This window comes from Amblyraja radiata, chromosome 3 (genome assembly GCF_010909765.2).
Source record: "Amblyraja radiata isolate CabotCenter1 chromosome 3, sAmbRad1.1.pri, whole genome shotgun sequence".
NCBI classification, from domain to species: Eukaryota; Metazoa; Chordata; class Chondrichthyes; order Rajiformes; family Rajidae; genus Amblyraja; species Amblyraja radiata.
Genome location: NC_045958.1, coordinates 87,572,404 through 87,587,857, shown reverse-complemented (window position 1 = coordinate 87,587,857; position 15,454 = coordinate 87,572,404). Strand labels below are relative to the sequence as shown.

The window sequence follows — 15,454 nt, the reverse complement described above, 5'->3', positions numbered from 1 at the left end:
GTGCCTCTCTCATCTGAAAGATCAGCCCTCCAGTATTTGATTTTTCTATCCTGGGAAAAAGGTTTTGACTGTCTACCCTATCTATGCCTCTCATGCCACAGTCTTAGAATAAAGGGGAGGTCATTTAAGATTGAGGTGAGAAAAACATTTTTACCCAGAGAGTTGTGAATTTATGGAATTCCTTGCCACAGAAGGCAGTGGAGGCCAAGTCACTGGATGGATTTAAGAGAGAGTTAGATAGAGCTCTAGGGGCTAGTGGAGTCAAGGGATATGGGGAGAAGGCAGGCACGGGTTATTGATAGGGGACGATCAGCCATGATCACAATGAATGGCGGTGCTGGCTCGAAGGGCCGAATGGCCTCCTCCTGCACCTATTTTCTATGTTTTTATATTTTTATACACTTCCATCAAGTCGCCACAGAGCCTCAAGTGGTCCAGAGGTAAACATCCAAATATGCCCTGCAGCGAATACCCCCTAATCCAGGCATCATTCTGGTAAACCTCATATGCACCCTTTCCAAAACCTTCCTATAATGGGACGACCAGAACTGCACACAATCCTCCAGTTGCAGCCTATAAGCTCCAGTTGAAGCCCTATAAAGTTATGTCATGACTTTGAGGAAGTAAATAGGTTAGACAAAGGAGAGTCAGTGGATGTTGTTTATTTGGATTTTCAGAAAACTTTTGATAAGGTGCCGCACGTGAGGCTGCTAAAGAAGATGAGAGCCCATGGTATCAGAGGGAAGATACTTGCATAGATTAGTTTAAAGGCAGAAGAAAAATGGTGGGAACAAAAACAAAAGGGGGGGTTTTCTGGTTGGCTGCCAGTGACCTCGGTGTTCCGCATGGAGCTGCTCGTCTTCACATTTTAATGATTCGGATGAGGGAATTGAAAGCTTGTGGCAAGTTTGCGGATGAAACGAAGATAGGTTGAAGGGCAGGTAGTGCAGCAAAAGCAGAGATTCTGCAGAAAGACTTGGACAGGTTGGGAGAATGGGCAAAGAAGTGGCAGATGAAATACAACATTGCAAAGTGTGTAGTTAGGCATTTTGGTAGTTGGAATACAGGCGCAGACTATTTTCTAAATGGGTAGAGGATTCAGAAATCGTAGGTGCAAAGGGACATGGGAGTGCTGGTGCAGGATTCACGAAAGGTTCATTTCCAATTTGAATCAGTAGTAAGGATGGCAAATGCAATATTAGCATTTATTTGGAGAGGATGAAAATACAAAAACATGGTTGTAATGCCGAGGCTTTATAAGACATAATGCAGACCACATGTGGAGTATTGTGAGCAGTTATGAGTCCCATATCTGTGGAAAGATGTGCTGGAGTTGGAGAGGGTCCAAAAAAGATTTACGAGAATGATGCCGGGGATGATGGGGTCAATGTATGATGAGCATTTGACGGCACTGGGCCTGTGCTCGCTGGAGTTTAGAAGGATGAGGGGGTGGATCTAATTGAAACTTACTGAATAGTGAAAAGCATGGATAGAGTGCATGTTGAGCGGTTGTTTCCAAGAATGCCAGATTCTAGGATCAGAGGGCATAGCCTCAGAATAAAGGGACGTATCTTTGTAAAGGAGATGAAGATGAATTTTTTGTCTGAGGGTGGTGAATCTGAGGAATTTATTGTTACAGACGACTGTGGAGGCCATCATTGGGTATTTCAAAAGCGAAGATTGACAGATTCCTGATTAGTAAAGGCGTCAACGGTAATGGGGAGATGTAAGGAGAATGGGGTTGAGAGGGAAAAATAGATCAGCCATGATTGAATAGCGGAGTAGACTCGATGGGCCGAATGGCCTAATCCTGGTCCTTTCACTTTTGAACATGACTTCTTATACTCAGTGTCCCAACCCATGAAAGCAAGAATACCATCTGCCTTCATTACCATTCTACTTGTATTACCATGTTCAGGGATTTATCACCTTAGACCCTCAGATCTCTCTGTACATTAATGTTGTTATGGACCATATCATTAATTGTATATTTTCAAGAAGGAACTGCAGATGCTGGAAAATCGAAGGTAGACAAAATTGCTGGAGAAACTCAGCGGGTGCGGCAGCATCTATGGAGCGAAGGAAATAGGCAACGTTTCGGGCCGAAACCCTTCATCAGACTGTATTTTTTATTGTATATTGTATATTTTCCCTTTACATTGGACTTGCCCAAGTGCAACACCTCACACTTGCTCGGATTAAACTCCATTTACCATTTCTCTGCCCATTTCTGTAGCTGATCTGTATACTTTCACAGCCTTCCACCTAGTCCACGACCACAGCAATCTTGGCATCATCTGCAAACTTACGAACCAACCAGTCGATGTTTATGTTCAAGCTATTTACGTATATCACAACAGCATAGGCTCCAGCACAGATCATTATGGAATCCCACTGGTCAGAGACCTCCAGCCTGAATATTGTCCTTTCACCAGAACCCTCTGTCTTCTATCAGTAAGCCAGTTCTGAATCCATATGACAGTCACTGTTAATCCCATGCAATTTAATCTTCTGGTTCAGCATACCATGAGGAACTTAATCAAATGCGTTACTAAAATCTTTGTACACTCACCGGCACCTTTGTCACCTCCTCACCTCAAAAAGCTCGATCAAGTTAGTAAACATGACCTGCCATGTTCAACCCCATGCTGACTGTCCCAATTAACCAATTTTCTTCCAAATGAGATCAAATCCTATCCTGAGGAATCCTTTCCAATAGCTTCCCTGCCACTGATGTGAGGCTTACCAGCCTGCAATTCCCTGGTTTCTACTTCCCTTCTTAAATAAAGGAACATGAACTACTCTCCAGTCCTCTGGTACCTTGCCTATGGCTAGAGAAGATGTCACAGTCTTCATCAAGACTCCCACAATCTCCTCTCTTGCCTCAATGAATAGGCTGGTACAGATCCTGGGGATTTGCCCTCTGAGAGCTCTTAAAGCTCTTCAAGAACCACAACACCTCCTCCTTAATCTCAAACTGCCCTTACATATTAATAATATCCACACAGAACTCGTTGTCGTCCATGTCCTTGGTGAAAACAGATGCAAAATTATTAATATCTCACCTACATTCCCAGACTCCAAGCACAAATTTCCTCTGTTATCCATGAGCGGTCCTAACTCCTTCCTGGTTACCCTCTTGTTTTTAATGTAGGTCTAAAAAGTTTTGGGATTTTCTTTAATCCAATTTGCCAAAGTCATTTTGTGGCCCCTTTTTCCCCTCTATCATTTCAATTATAGATATGTCATGGGAGAATAACTCCTTTAACTGCTTTCTCTGTTGTCTTCCTTAATTGGTGTGCAAGAATATGAGGGACCTGCTTCAACTCAATTTTCCTGCCTAATTCCAGATCCCTGTTTTCTAACAAAATGTGTTTATCTCAGCCATATAAACACTCAACAACTGAGCATCCACATTCTCCTCGGGATAATTCTAAAGATTCACAATGCTTCGAGTGGAAAACAAATCTCTTCATCTCAGTCTGAACCAATTGACTCCTTATCCTCAAGGCCTTCCAACTCCCTTTGAAAGGACTTGAAAGCTGCTGCTTTAGGATACCACCTATGGAGAGAGGGCAATTTCCTTTGCTTTGGCAAAGAAGTGTTCTCAAGAATCAATTGCTCCATGTTATTTTTGTTGTTGATATTATCTTCCATGCTCATAATAAATAAAAATAAGTAATGTAACATGGAGTTCATTATTTGTATCTTTTCTATATAAGTTATGACGTTCATGTGATCATATTCACATTGGGTGATTTTCTCTAACATTTTTACAGCTGATTATTATTTTGTTATATGAACAATAGTTGTGAATGAGCTAGTGTTACAAACTTTTTTTTCCTTAGGGTTATTCATTTGGAACGAGACATCAACATGAAGCGACAATTTTTGGAAGATCTAAAATCAAAAGTGAAAGCAAACCAAGAAAGTGCTAACATATATAAAGGATTATTAGAGGAAATGGAAAAAAAGGTAATTGTTCTCACCACATGCTCATTTGAAGTCTTGTACTCAGAGATACAATTTCCTTATTTGAAATTGTAAATTTCAAATTCCTTTGTCAACAATCATTCGTCACCAGTGTGATGTGGGGTTTAGTTCCCCATCTCCTCTGACTTGCTGGTCTTTTTTACATCTCTGAACAAGTGCAGAGTAAAGGCTTTTATTCAGAGCTATCGGAAAATTGGAGGTGGTTTCTTCAGACTTCTTTTCATTACCCAGGAGTTGGTTTCGGCATGAAAACTCCAAAATGCAGAAAAATTATAACGTGAGACAAAGAACGTGTGTAAAATTTAAGCGGAAAATGTTCTGCGGTACTTTTTGAAGAAAGCAAGTCATGCTTAATTTACATTATATAAAACAACCAGTTTATACAGCGAAGAGCAGTCTGATGATGCTAACATTCAGCGCTATAACTAGTTTTTTTAGTAGAATACTGGAGGAGAATTTCAGCATAGTCATTCAAACCATGCATCTAGGAAACTAGATAGCCATGTTATCCCTGAAAAAATTCTACATCTGTATTTGGATCAGGGGAGACTATAAAAATATCAAGTTCAATATTAATATATTTCATTACTAATGCATGTTGTCTCATAAGCTATAGATCTTTCCTTAAGCTTTAAGCTGCTCTCCTGAAAGACTATATTGCTCTTACCCTATTTAGGTACGGTATAAGAGAGCTATATGTCCACATGATAGATATTCTATCTTGCCATGATCTGTCTGCATCCTGGATTTCTATCTAAAGTGGTATCAGAATTATATTTAGCTCAGTACTGTCTTTTAACCCTGCCCCATACAAGTCTAGCATTTCATTGATATCAGACAGATACATTCTGGCTGACTTTTACTCCAGTCTGTGCCTGCAGTCACAAAACTCAAACTACACATTGCAATGATAAACCAAGGCATTCTACTGATAAATCATATGCAATCATCCATTCGGAAGCATTTGAAGATACCCGCATCATAACTGCATCGGATTATCTACACCCATGTGTTCATCACTTTGAATTTGAAACCTTGGCAGTATTTTAGAACAATGTTTTTACAGTCCCACTATGAACTTACTTTGATTGAGAGTGAAAGTGATATTACATACAACAATAATGGTTTTGCCATAATTGGCAATTGATCAATACCAATTGTAATCTTCCAGTTGACTATAAATTTCAAGGAATATTTTCTCATGCCCGCGACAGTGATTGTCAGACTGATCTCCGAGATAATCTTTCCTTGAAATCACTATCCGTACACTTGATTGCCCAGAATCGTCTTGTGTAGGACAAGAACATATAAATCAGTGGCCAGTACTTTGAATGGTGATGCAGATAAATGTAAATAAACCAGCTGCTTAAATATTTAATGTCAGGTCAGTTATATTTGTTTTTATAAAGGTGACCAAACTGACTGAAGAAAGTTCCACCAGGAAAGCATTTGCAGAGTCACTGAAGCAAAGACTTAATGTTGTAACAAAAGAGAGGTTAGCTTATCAGGAGATGCACCGTAAAACCACCGGAGAATTGGATAGAAAGGTAAGACTGACGATCAAAGTTCTGACTGTAAGATTTAAGAAAAATAGTGTTTTCTTTAAAGATGTGATTTGGACACCTGAATTTAGAGTAAAATAATTATATTCAAATCTTTGATGTAAAATATTGTTTGTAAATATATAATTTAACTAGACCAAGTGCAGACCGGTTGGGTCTGTTCCCCCAACGTGCGGTTGTGGGGGGAGAGGCGGCATGCAGCGTCACACACACTAACTATCCCGCCCCCCCGCACTCACGCTAATTACCCCCCTTGATATGATATTAATATTATTAATTTGCTCCTTTTACCCCATAACCACCCCATCTACTGACGCATAGCCCCCAACTTGCAGTCACATCTAGAGAGGAGGGGGGGTGTAGAGAGTTAGGGCAGAGAGAGAAGGGGCAGAGACAGAGAGAGAGACAGAGACACAGAGAGAGGGGCAAGATGGAGAGGGGGGTGGAGAGGAGAAGAGGGAGGGTGGGTGAGAGGGGAAAGGTGGGGGAGGAGGGGAGGAGAGAGGGTGAGAGTGAGGGGGAGAGAGAGGGGGTGAGGTGGGGAGCAGGGAGGGGGAGGGAGGGGGGTGGGTGGAGGGAAGAGTGTAGGGGGTGTGGAGGGGAGGGGGTTTAGGGGAGGGTGGGAGAGAGAGAGGGGGCGAAGAGAGGGGGGGGGGAGAGAGGGGAGGGGGAGAGGTGGGGAGCAGGGAGGGGGAGGGAGGGTGGAAGGAAGGGGGTAGGAGGGGGGAGAGAGGAGAGGGGGGGAGAGAGGAGAGGGGGGAGAGAGGAGAGGGGGGGAGAGGAGGGGGGGGGAGGAGGGGGGGGAGAGAGGGGGGGGAGAGGAGGAGGGGGAGAGAGGAGGGGGGGGAGAGAGAGGAGGGGAGAGTGAGAGAGACGGGGGAGAGAGAGAGAAAGAGAGAGGGATAGGGAGAGAGAGGTGGTGGGGGGGGGGGGAGAGGAGGGGAGAGAGAGTGCCTTTTTCTTCAACCCAAACCCAACCCCAAACAACCATTTGGAGGCAGTGCTTTTTTACTTCCAACTAACCATATATTCATTTTCAAACCACATTATGGGTACTCACAGCGGTGGAGACATTTGTTCAGTGTCATTCAGAGCTCTGATTGAGGCACACCACTTGATGAGACTGATTGAGGCACACCACTTGCAGAGACTGATTGAGGCACACCACTTGCAGAGACTGATTGAGGCACACCACTTCCTGGTTTTATAGTCCCTCCCCCTCCCTCCAGCAGGGGCAGCAGAGAGAATGGGGAATTTTGTAAAAACATTAATATCTCTGTCATATTTCATCGATGGGAAAAATCCTCGGCACACATGCAGCGGAGGGGGGCTCTGAGGGGGGTTGGCAAAAATGACGGCCGTAGGTGTCGGCGTTCTCTCGGAAATCGCAGCACAGAAGGCCAAAACCGGTCAAGAACAGAGATTTAGTAATATAGATAAGTCAGATATAATTCAGTGTTATTATAAGAATTTAATGTGTGTACACACGTGGTACATATTAGATAAAGAACTGTAAAGAAAGAAACAGTTAATATTTTGTTATTTACCTTTAGAACTGATCATTTCTGAAATTAGAAGAGTTTGACAAAGGGAAATGCAAGTCTAATTATTTGAAATTACAAAAGGAGTGTGGAAGGAACGCTAGAATTCTGACATTATTGAAGAAATTAGTATTCACTACCAACCTATAGCCAGCTAATATTTTACACTCTCCACGTGGTTAATTAAAGTAAGATCACCAAATGATGTACGAGAATCTAGGCAGGGTTCCGAATCCATCTTCCAATTGCAGAGAGATGTGGATGCAGCTCAGACCATCATGCAAACCGACGTCCATTCCATCAACTCCATCTACACTTCACGCTCCCTCGGCATGCTCACCAGCATAATCAAGAACCAGTTGCACGTCAGTCACTCCCTCTTCTCCCATCAGGCACGAGGTACAGAAGTTTGATTACGCAGACCTACAGATTCAGGGAAAATGTCTTCCCAATGTTAACAGGCAACTGAACTGTCCTCTCACAAGCTAGTGTGTGGTCCTGATCTCCCATTTACCTCACTGGAGACCTTTGAACTATCTTTAATCAGATTTTATCAGACTTTATCTTACATTAATTGTTCTATCCTTTATCTGCCTATTGTGGACGTCTTGAATGCCTTTTCTTTGACTGGATAGCACGCAACAAAAAAGTTTTTTACTGTACCTCGGTACTGATGACAATAATAAATTAAACTAAACCAACACCCCTGAAGAAGGACTCTGACCCGAATCGTCACCAATACAGGTTCTCCTGAGATGTGCCTGACCCGCTGAGCTACTCAAGCACTTTGTAACCACATTGTCCATCACTGCCAATCCTTTAGATATCTGCTGGCCCTGTCATCTTTTATTAACAGGGTACATATACACAGTGGCTCCCAATAAAGTAGTTGGTCCTTTGAGGGCAGACTCAATTGAGTCTGATCTCTAAGCAAAATCAGTGATAGAATTCAAGCACATAATTGACGACAAGTTCACCTTCAGTTGATTACACCAAACCATGCTGCATCATGTGTCTTCATTGTGTGCTTTGCCTCCAAAATGTATTCTTTGCATTTTGGAGACAGAGTACAATGTGCAGGACAACTTATTAGCACATTTAGCACTGCCAACAGGCAATGGAAAATCCAGGCAAGCATACCTTTCTCTTGAGTATGCATTATCACATTATGCATGATCAGTGTATCTGAACTGATTGAAAAAAGTAAAATTTGTCATCAGTATGCCATTTAACACTCATTCTGCTTCCACTTCCACAGTACTACAAAAGAGCTTGTTCTCAAGTACAAAAAAGTTCTCCTTCTTTCCCAAGCAAGTCACCTGAAGTGCATGATATGAATTAATCAGGGATTGGATATGTACTTGAAATGGAGGCCTTTACAAACCTATTGACTGGAATGAGACTAAATGTATAGCTGTTTTCAGTGACCCAGCATTGAGATAGTGGACCAATTGGCCTCCTTTTATCTTGTAAATTATATACATTTCAGGAATTCATCGTCTGTTACATGTTAAACTACAGTGAAATTGGTAGGTTAAATTAGTCTTTATATATTTTAGAAGTGACAGCACATCTTTTTGAGTGTATGAAGAAACATGCTCCCTACTTAAATCTGTTATATGCTAAATTCTCCAATTCTATTAGGACATGCATAATGCTATTTTCCATTTCAAGGCATCTTGATTTTTAATCCCGTTGCTTGCATTTGTGTCATTCTATTTTTTCCCACATTTCTTTAGCAGTGACTTACTTCCTTTTGTGCCATTTGCACGAAAGATATAGTTGGGCAAGAACCTGTCGTTTGCCAGAATTGGAAGGGTTAACATTTATCTTCTCTGTGTCACAATGTTACGCACTTGTCAGGAATATTTGAGGGTCTCCTGCTCCCCTATGCAAACTATGATCAACTCACCATGCAGTTTGCTTACTGTTGCAACAGATCCACAGCAGACGTCATCTCCCTAGTCGCCATAATCAAATGCAGCCGATATTATCAAAGACTTGTCCCTTCCTGGTCATTCCTTCTCCCTGTTCTATGAAACTGGTGCACTACAATGCTGAGAATTGTATTGTGTACTCTGTATCTTCCCCTTTACTCTGTCTATGGTACTTGAATTTGATTTGATTGCATTTATGTATGGTATATCTGATCTGTTTAGGTTGCATGAAAACAAAGCTTTTCACTGTACATGTGATAATAATAAACTTAAACCAGCAATAATAACTGCCTCCTGTGTTAGTACCAATGCTGCTGTTATGAAATTTCCACCAACATTTCCTATTTCAGATCTAAGTTAATACATTTATTGACATGAGTATTAAAATCCCAATTATGCGAGCACAATGGGATTGCTTGCTATATTTTTGTTATTATTAAAAAGGTATATTCTCATAATTTATTATTAAAGAACCCTAATTTAGTTTATTTAAAACTAAAGAGTGAAAATAGCAAACTGAAGCCCCTCCGAGCAAATTCTCTTAATATTTTTGTTCTTGGAAGCATTTGCAAAGTGGGATGTCACATCCTCATAAAGTGAATTCTACATTAATAGCTTATTTTAACAATATCACTTTAGTTAAATGTCATTGTACTTAATAATTTTTCCCATTAATTTTAGAATCATAAACTGCATGACCTCAAAACGAAAGTGGTTGAGGCAGAATCTGCAATGGCAGAACTGGAGACAACAGCTTCACAACAGATGCACGGGCTGGCAATGCAAAGTGAACAGGCTCTGGAAACCGTTCAAAAGAAATTGACTCTTGCTAATGGAAGAGTGGAAGAATTTGTATCATTTGTTAAGGTAAGCTTTGCTAATTTTCTCTGAATTTGTAGTCAGTGTATAATGCCAGTTAAATGCCCATTTTGATTGTTACTTTCCTATTAATTTTACAATGGTAAACTTTTAAAATTGAAACATTGTTTGAGTTTTTGTTTGAAATATCTGAAAATATTTAATTTAAAATTGATCAAAGAATATTTCTTGCAATCTCCTGAGAGAGAGAGAAACAGTCACATATATAGGTGAAGTTTGATTAGTTATTTAACATGATGTAGATGCCATGCCAAGTGGTTTAGCAAATAATTCATTTCTTGGCAGCTTTGTGCTGTTTGCAGCACCATGAATCTGTGGTTCGGCTGTGATGCAAATGTAGCATTAGGTGCAGATAAGATGCCTGCAACTAACCCTGGGGTTCTTAAAATAGTAAAACTACCACTAGGTTCAAGATTTGTGATGAAACATATTTGGACTGTTGAACCCAAGTAAAAGTAAGTAGCCCATGGTTGTTCATTTAGAGATTTTATTTAATAGTTTCATCCCAATAGTATTGTTATCATTCTAATAGAGTGTACGTAGAAAGTAATTTGCAGTTTCATTCTGCAATGGAACTACCCCAATTACTGTTGCTGTTTATTTTAATAACTGACATGCCTCTAACTTAAATCTAATATTGAAACATTCTCAACAGAATGACACTGAAGGACCATATAATATTTCAAATATATAGCCAAAATTATACAATTTGTAATTTGAATGAAAGGGTTTTTTTTGTAAGATCACAAGAAACATGTATTGTCATGGGAATAAAGCTATTATTTCATTTTGTAGTGTTTCATAGCAACAAATGTTGATAGTTTGTTGTCATTAGAATAAAGTATCCATCCCCAAAGCCTATTAATCACATTGATTGTTCCCCTCCATTCACTGAGGCAGAGGAAGATCAGTGACTAGAGTGCAGTTCACTTCAGTAGCCACCCTTCATATTTATTTCTGTTTTAAAAGCATACTTCCGAGTATCCCAAAACCATGCTTCCATTAATATATTTGTCAATTGAAAATAAGTCACGTTGATACTTTGTAGAATATGAAGCCAGAGCAATTGTTTAAGTTTATATTAGAAAAAAAATGAATATTATCTATTAATGCATTAAATGTGTAATGGATAGACCGAATGCTCAGGATTGTTTAATCCTCTCAAATATTGATCATGACTGGGATTTCTTAACTGTGCTCCAAGCTTTCAGTTCTCATAGCTTGACTGCCACAGGTTCACTTTTAATGTCTTATTTTTAACTGGTAGTATTAGCAGTCATTTAAGATTTCTCTATGCAACGGTGGTCAGAAGTAGGGAAGGGTTGCTGAGGGGAAACCCAATTAGTCAGTGTATCTGTATTTCTGCTGTTTTTATCATCAACATGAGTTGATAAACATCAAGAAATTACTTTACTATGATGCTTTTCAGTAGAAGTGAAGTCTGAGATAAATTCAGTTAATCTCCATCAGGATTACTTAGCCTCTGGGATTTGGACAAATTGAATCTCTATGCACACAATACTGAATTGTGGCAGTGAATATCTATTAAGTGGTAAACAGAATAATAGGCTTGGGTGCCTGTTAATGAACAGGATGGCTTAGATCTTGCTGTTTGGGGACATTCTGTTTTGTTTATATGTAAACCAGGGATTATTCGGAACGTAGCTACATTTATATCTTATTTGTAGACGAAGAAGCAGATTCATAAAACTAGGTCAAAATGCAAATGATTAGGAATAAAGAATAAGAACTTTTATTTCAACCTGACAATACAACTGCTTTAATGATACAGATTTGTATACAATCATTTTAAGAGTGAATGTGCATTAGGGAAGTTCAAATAAATATTTTACAGAAATATACAGAATCACAGAAGTCATAGCATGGAAGAAAACCATTCAGCCCATCAAGTATGTGTTGGTTCTATGCATAAAATAAGCATCATAGCTGCCGATAATTACCCATAGCCCTGAAATATCTTTCCTTTCAGGTACCTGTCCAGCTCTCTTTTGAATGTCATGATTGAATCTGCTTCCACTACTGGAATTGCATTCCACATTCAAACCATTTGCTGCATAAAAATTGTGTTCCTCCTATACTGTATTACTCTTGGTTCTTTTGACAATCCTTTTCATTCTTTGTCCCTTTGTTTGTGGCCCCACTGCCAATGGGAACTGATTCTCTATACAGATCCTTTAAAATTTTAAATACCTCTTTCAGATCACCTCTCAACCTCTTTTGTACTGAGAAAAATTCCAGCTTCTCCATTCCCGGGAATTAAAGTACATTATCACCTGAAGTATTTTAGTAAATCTCTTCAACCTCTCCAAGATCTTAGCATCTTTTGGATATGTAAGAAGGAACTGCAGATGCTGGTTTAAACCGAAGATAGACACAAAAAGCTAGAGTAACTCAGTGGGACAGGCAGCATCTCTGGAGAGAAGAAATGGGTGATGTTTCGGGTCAAGACTCTGAAGAAGGGTCTCGACCCAAAACGTCACCCATCCCTTCTATTTAGAGATGCTGCCTGTCCTGCTGAGTTACTCCAGCTTTTTGTGACTATCATCTTTTGGATGTGGTGCTTGGAAGTGATCACAGTCATGGCTGAACCTGTGTTGTATAAATCATTTTTGTGACTATCATTGCAATTTCCTTGCTCTGTACTTCATGCGTCTGTTATAAAGCCCATGATTCCAAATCCTTGCTTCATCACTTTTTAATCCTGCCTTGTCACTTTCAAAGAATTATGCACAAATGTCCCCAAATGTGACTGGTCTTGTACCCTATTTAGAATTATGCCTTCTAATTTATGTGGCACCTCCTTTTTCACAATGAAATGTTTGACATCATATTTTCTATATTAAATTTATTAAGTTGCCAGCTTGTTTGTTCATTCCACTATCATCACTTATGTGCTGTTAAAAAGCATACATTAAGTAAAACGGTTCTTAGACAGTCGACCAAGGATCACTTCTATTCTATATTTGTTGACTCTGATGTGCCTGATAGGGCAGCAGTGTAGGTCATTTGAAAGATAATAAATTTATTTTATCGTTTTCTCTGGGCTTCCATGTGCTCCTGATGAAAATGAATTTACAAGAATACAAGAATGATCCCAGGAATGAGTGGGTTAACATATGTACTCGCTGGAGTTTAGACGAATGAGGAGGGACCTAATTGAAACGTACCGAATAGTGAAAGGATTGGATAGAGTGGAGAGGATGTTTCCAATAGTGGGAGAGTATAGGACTAGAGGTCAGCCTGAGAATTGAAGGAGCTTCGTTTAGGAAGTAGATGAGGAGGAATTTTGTTAGTCAGTGGGTGGTGAATCTGTGGCATTCTTTGCCACAGAAGGCTGTGGAGGCCAGATAAATGGATATTTTTAAGGCAGATAGATAGATTCCTGATTAGTATGGGTGTCAGGGGTTATGGGGAGAAGGCAGTAGAATGGGGTTAGGAAGGAGAGATAGATCAGCCATGATTTAAGGTGGAGTAGACTTGATGGGCCGAATGGTCTAATTCTGCTCCTATCACTTATCACCTAATGGCCTTATAAAAATATTCACTTCTCTGTGCCATCCTGAATGTCCTTTCTCCGTTCAAGTCATCATAGACTATGAATTACCGCATGTCAGTGAGATGTTATATTTTATCACTGAGGCTTGAGGGCATCTTTGGTTTATCTGTGCTTCTGGTACTGTCTTGCTGAGAACTCAGAGTAGGTTGCCAGTTTTGGACATCTAATGTTGAATGTGGCTCTTGGTCTCCAGAGATAATGATGAGATGTGGGCTTGCAAGATATATAAAGTGAACCTCTATTAATACAAGTTAATGTTGTGCAGCAAGGGTAGTTTGGTAGTGGCTCTTTGCTTTTGCATGTTTTGTTTAAGATCCAGTCCGTCGTATACTTCAGAGGGTGAGTCAGCTACAACTTGGGAGTTAGGCCTCCAAAGGATCACACACAATCATTATACAATACAATACAATACAATTCAATTTATTGTCATTTGGACCCCTTGAGGTCCAAATGAAATGTCGTTTCTGCAGCCATACATTACAAACAAATAGACCCAAGACACAACATATTTTACATAAACATCCATCACATTGCTGTGATGGAAGGCCAAAAAAACTTTTCTCTCCACTGCACTCTCCCCCCCCCATGTCAGAGTCAAAGTCAAAGCCCCCGGCGGGCGATGGCGATTGTCCCGTGGCCATTTAAGCCACGCCGGGTGATGCAAGGTCGCACACCGGGTCTTGATGTTAGAGCCCCCGGCGTGCGCTCGCAAACTCCCGCGGCCATTCCAAGCCGCGCGGGGCGGTGATGTAGGCCCCGCTCCAGGAGCTCTTCAACCCCGCAACTCGGGCGGGAGAAGTCGCCGTTGCGGGAGCCCTGAAAAGCGGTCTCCCTCCAGGGACCCGCGGGCTCCCGGTGCCGTCCGCCAAACCCGCAGTTGCAGCCACCGAATCTCCGGGGGTCGGGCCGCAGCAGCGTCCACCACAGCTCCACCCGCTCTGGACTCGGCCAGCTCCGCGATGGTGATGTGAGTAGGCGGCACCACAGCCCCCGGTTTTCCTGTTGGAGGCCGCTCCTCGTTGCAGCCCCAACGACAACGGAGACCCGACAAAGAAAAGGTCGGGTCTCCCGTGCAGGGAGAGATTTAAAAGTTACCCCCTCCCCCCCACACCACCCCCACCCCCCCACACACATACCCCAACAAAAATAACAAAAACTACATTAAAACATAGACATAAAATAATGAAAACGCAGACGGACTGCAGAGGCCGCTGCAGACGAGAGTCGCGCCGCCTACCGGACGGTAGGTTTGAAGTGACCTGGTTCTGGAGTGAAGGCAATATAGTTTGAACTTATGTTGTTGATTAACTTCCTAATATCAATTTCTACCAACATACTTCTACACTTATCTCTTATATGAAAACATCTACTCTGGTTCCTTAAGTTGATCAGTTTTTCATCCTTGTTGTTCTTGCCCCTTTAATTCTATGGGTTTCATGTGGCTCTTCATTGAATACCATTGAACACCTTTTGTAAGTGCATATACACACAAAGTACTGTGTTACCTTCATCAACCCTTTTATTATTTTATTCAAAAAAATCATCAAAATTCCATGCTGGCTTTTCTCTGGAATGTAAGAGGCTGAGGTGTGACTTTATAGAGGTTCATAAAGTAATTTGTGGCATTGATAAGGTGAATATCCGCAGTCTTTTTCCCCAGTGTAGGGGAACCTAAAACTAGAAGGCACAGATTTAAGAGTGCAAAGTTTTCAAAAGGACCTGTAGGGCAACATTTTCACACAGAAGGTGGTGGGTATATGGAATGAGCTGCAAGAGGAACTGATTGCAATATTTAAACAGCATTTGGACAGGTACATGGATAGGAGAGGGTTGAAGAGATATGAGGCAGACACAGGCAAGTGAGACTAGCTTGGTCGGCATGGATTAGTTATCCCAAAGGGTCTGTTCCATTGCGATATAGCTTTAGGACTCTAATCTTCAGGCACGCTCACTCTGACTCTTTAA

At 40.9% G+C, this 15,454-nt stretch overlaps 1 protein-coding gene across 6 annotated transcripts in view; it reads left to right on the top strand.

Annotated features, from left to right (window-relative positions):
- The window catches only part of cntln (centlein), a 392,762-nt gene that overhangs the window by 311,470 nt on the left and 65,838 nt on the right, over positions 1–15,454 (top strand). For all 6 annotated transcript variants that reach the window (XM_033018258.1, XM_033018259.1, XM_033018260.1 and 3 more), the window contains exons 22-24: positions 3,849–3,975; positions 5,403–5,540; positions 9,715–9,900. In XM_033018258.1, coding sequence (XP_032874149.1) covers positions 3,849–3,975; positions 5,403–5,540; positions 9,715–9,900 — 451 coding nt within the window. The remainder of the gene's footprint in view (positions 1–3,848; positions 3,976–5,402; positions 5,541–9,714; positions 9,901–15,454) is intronic.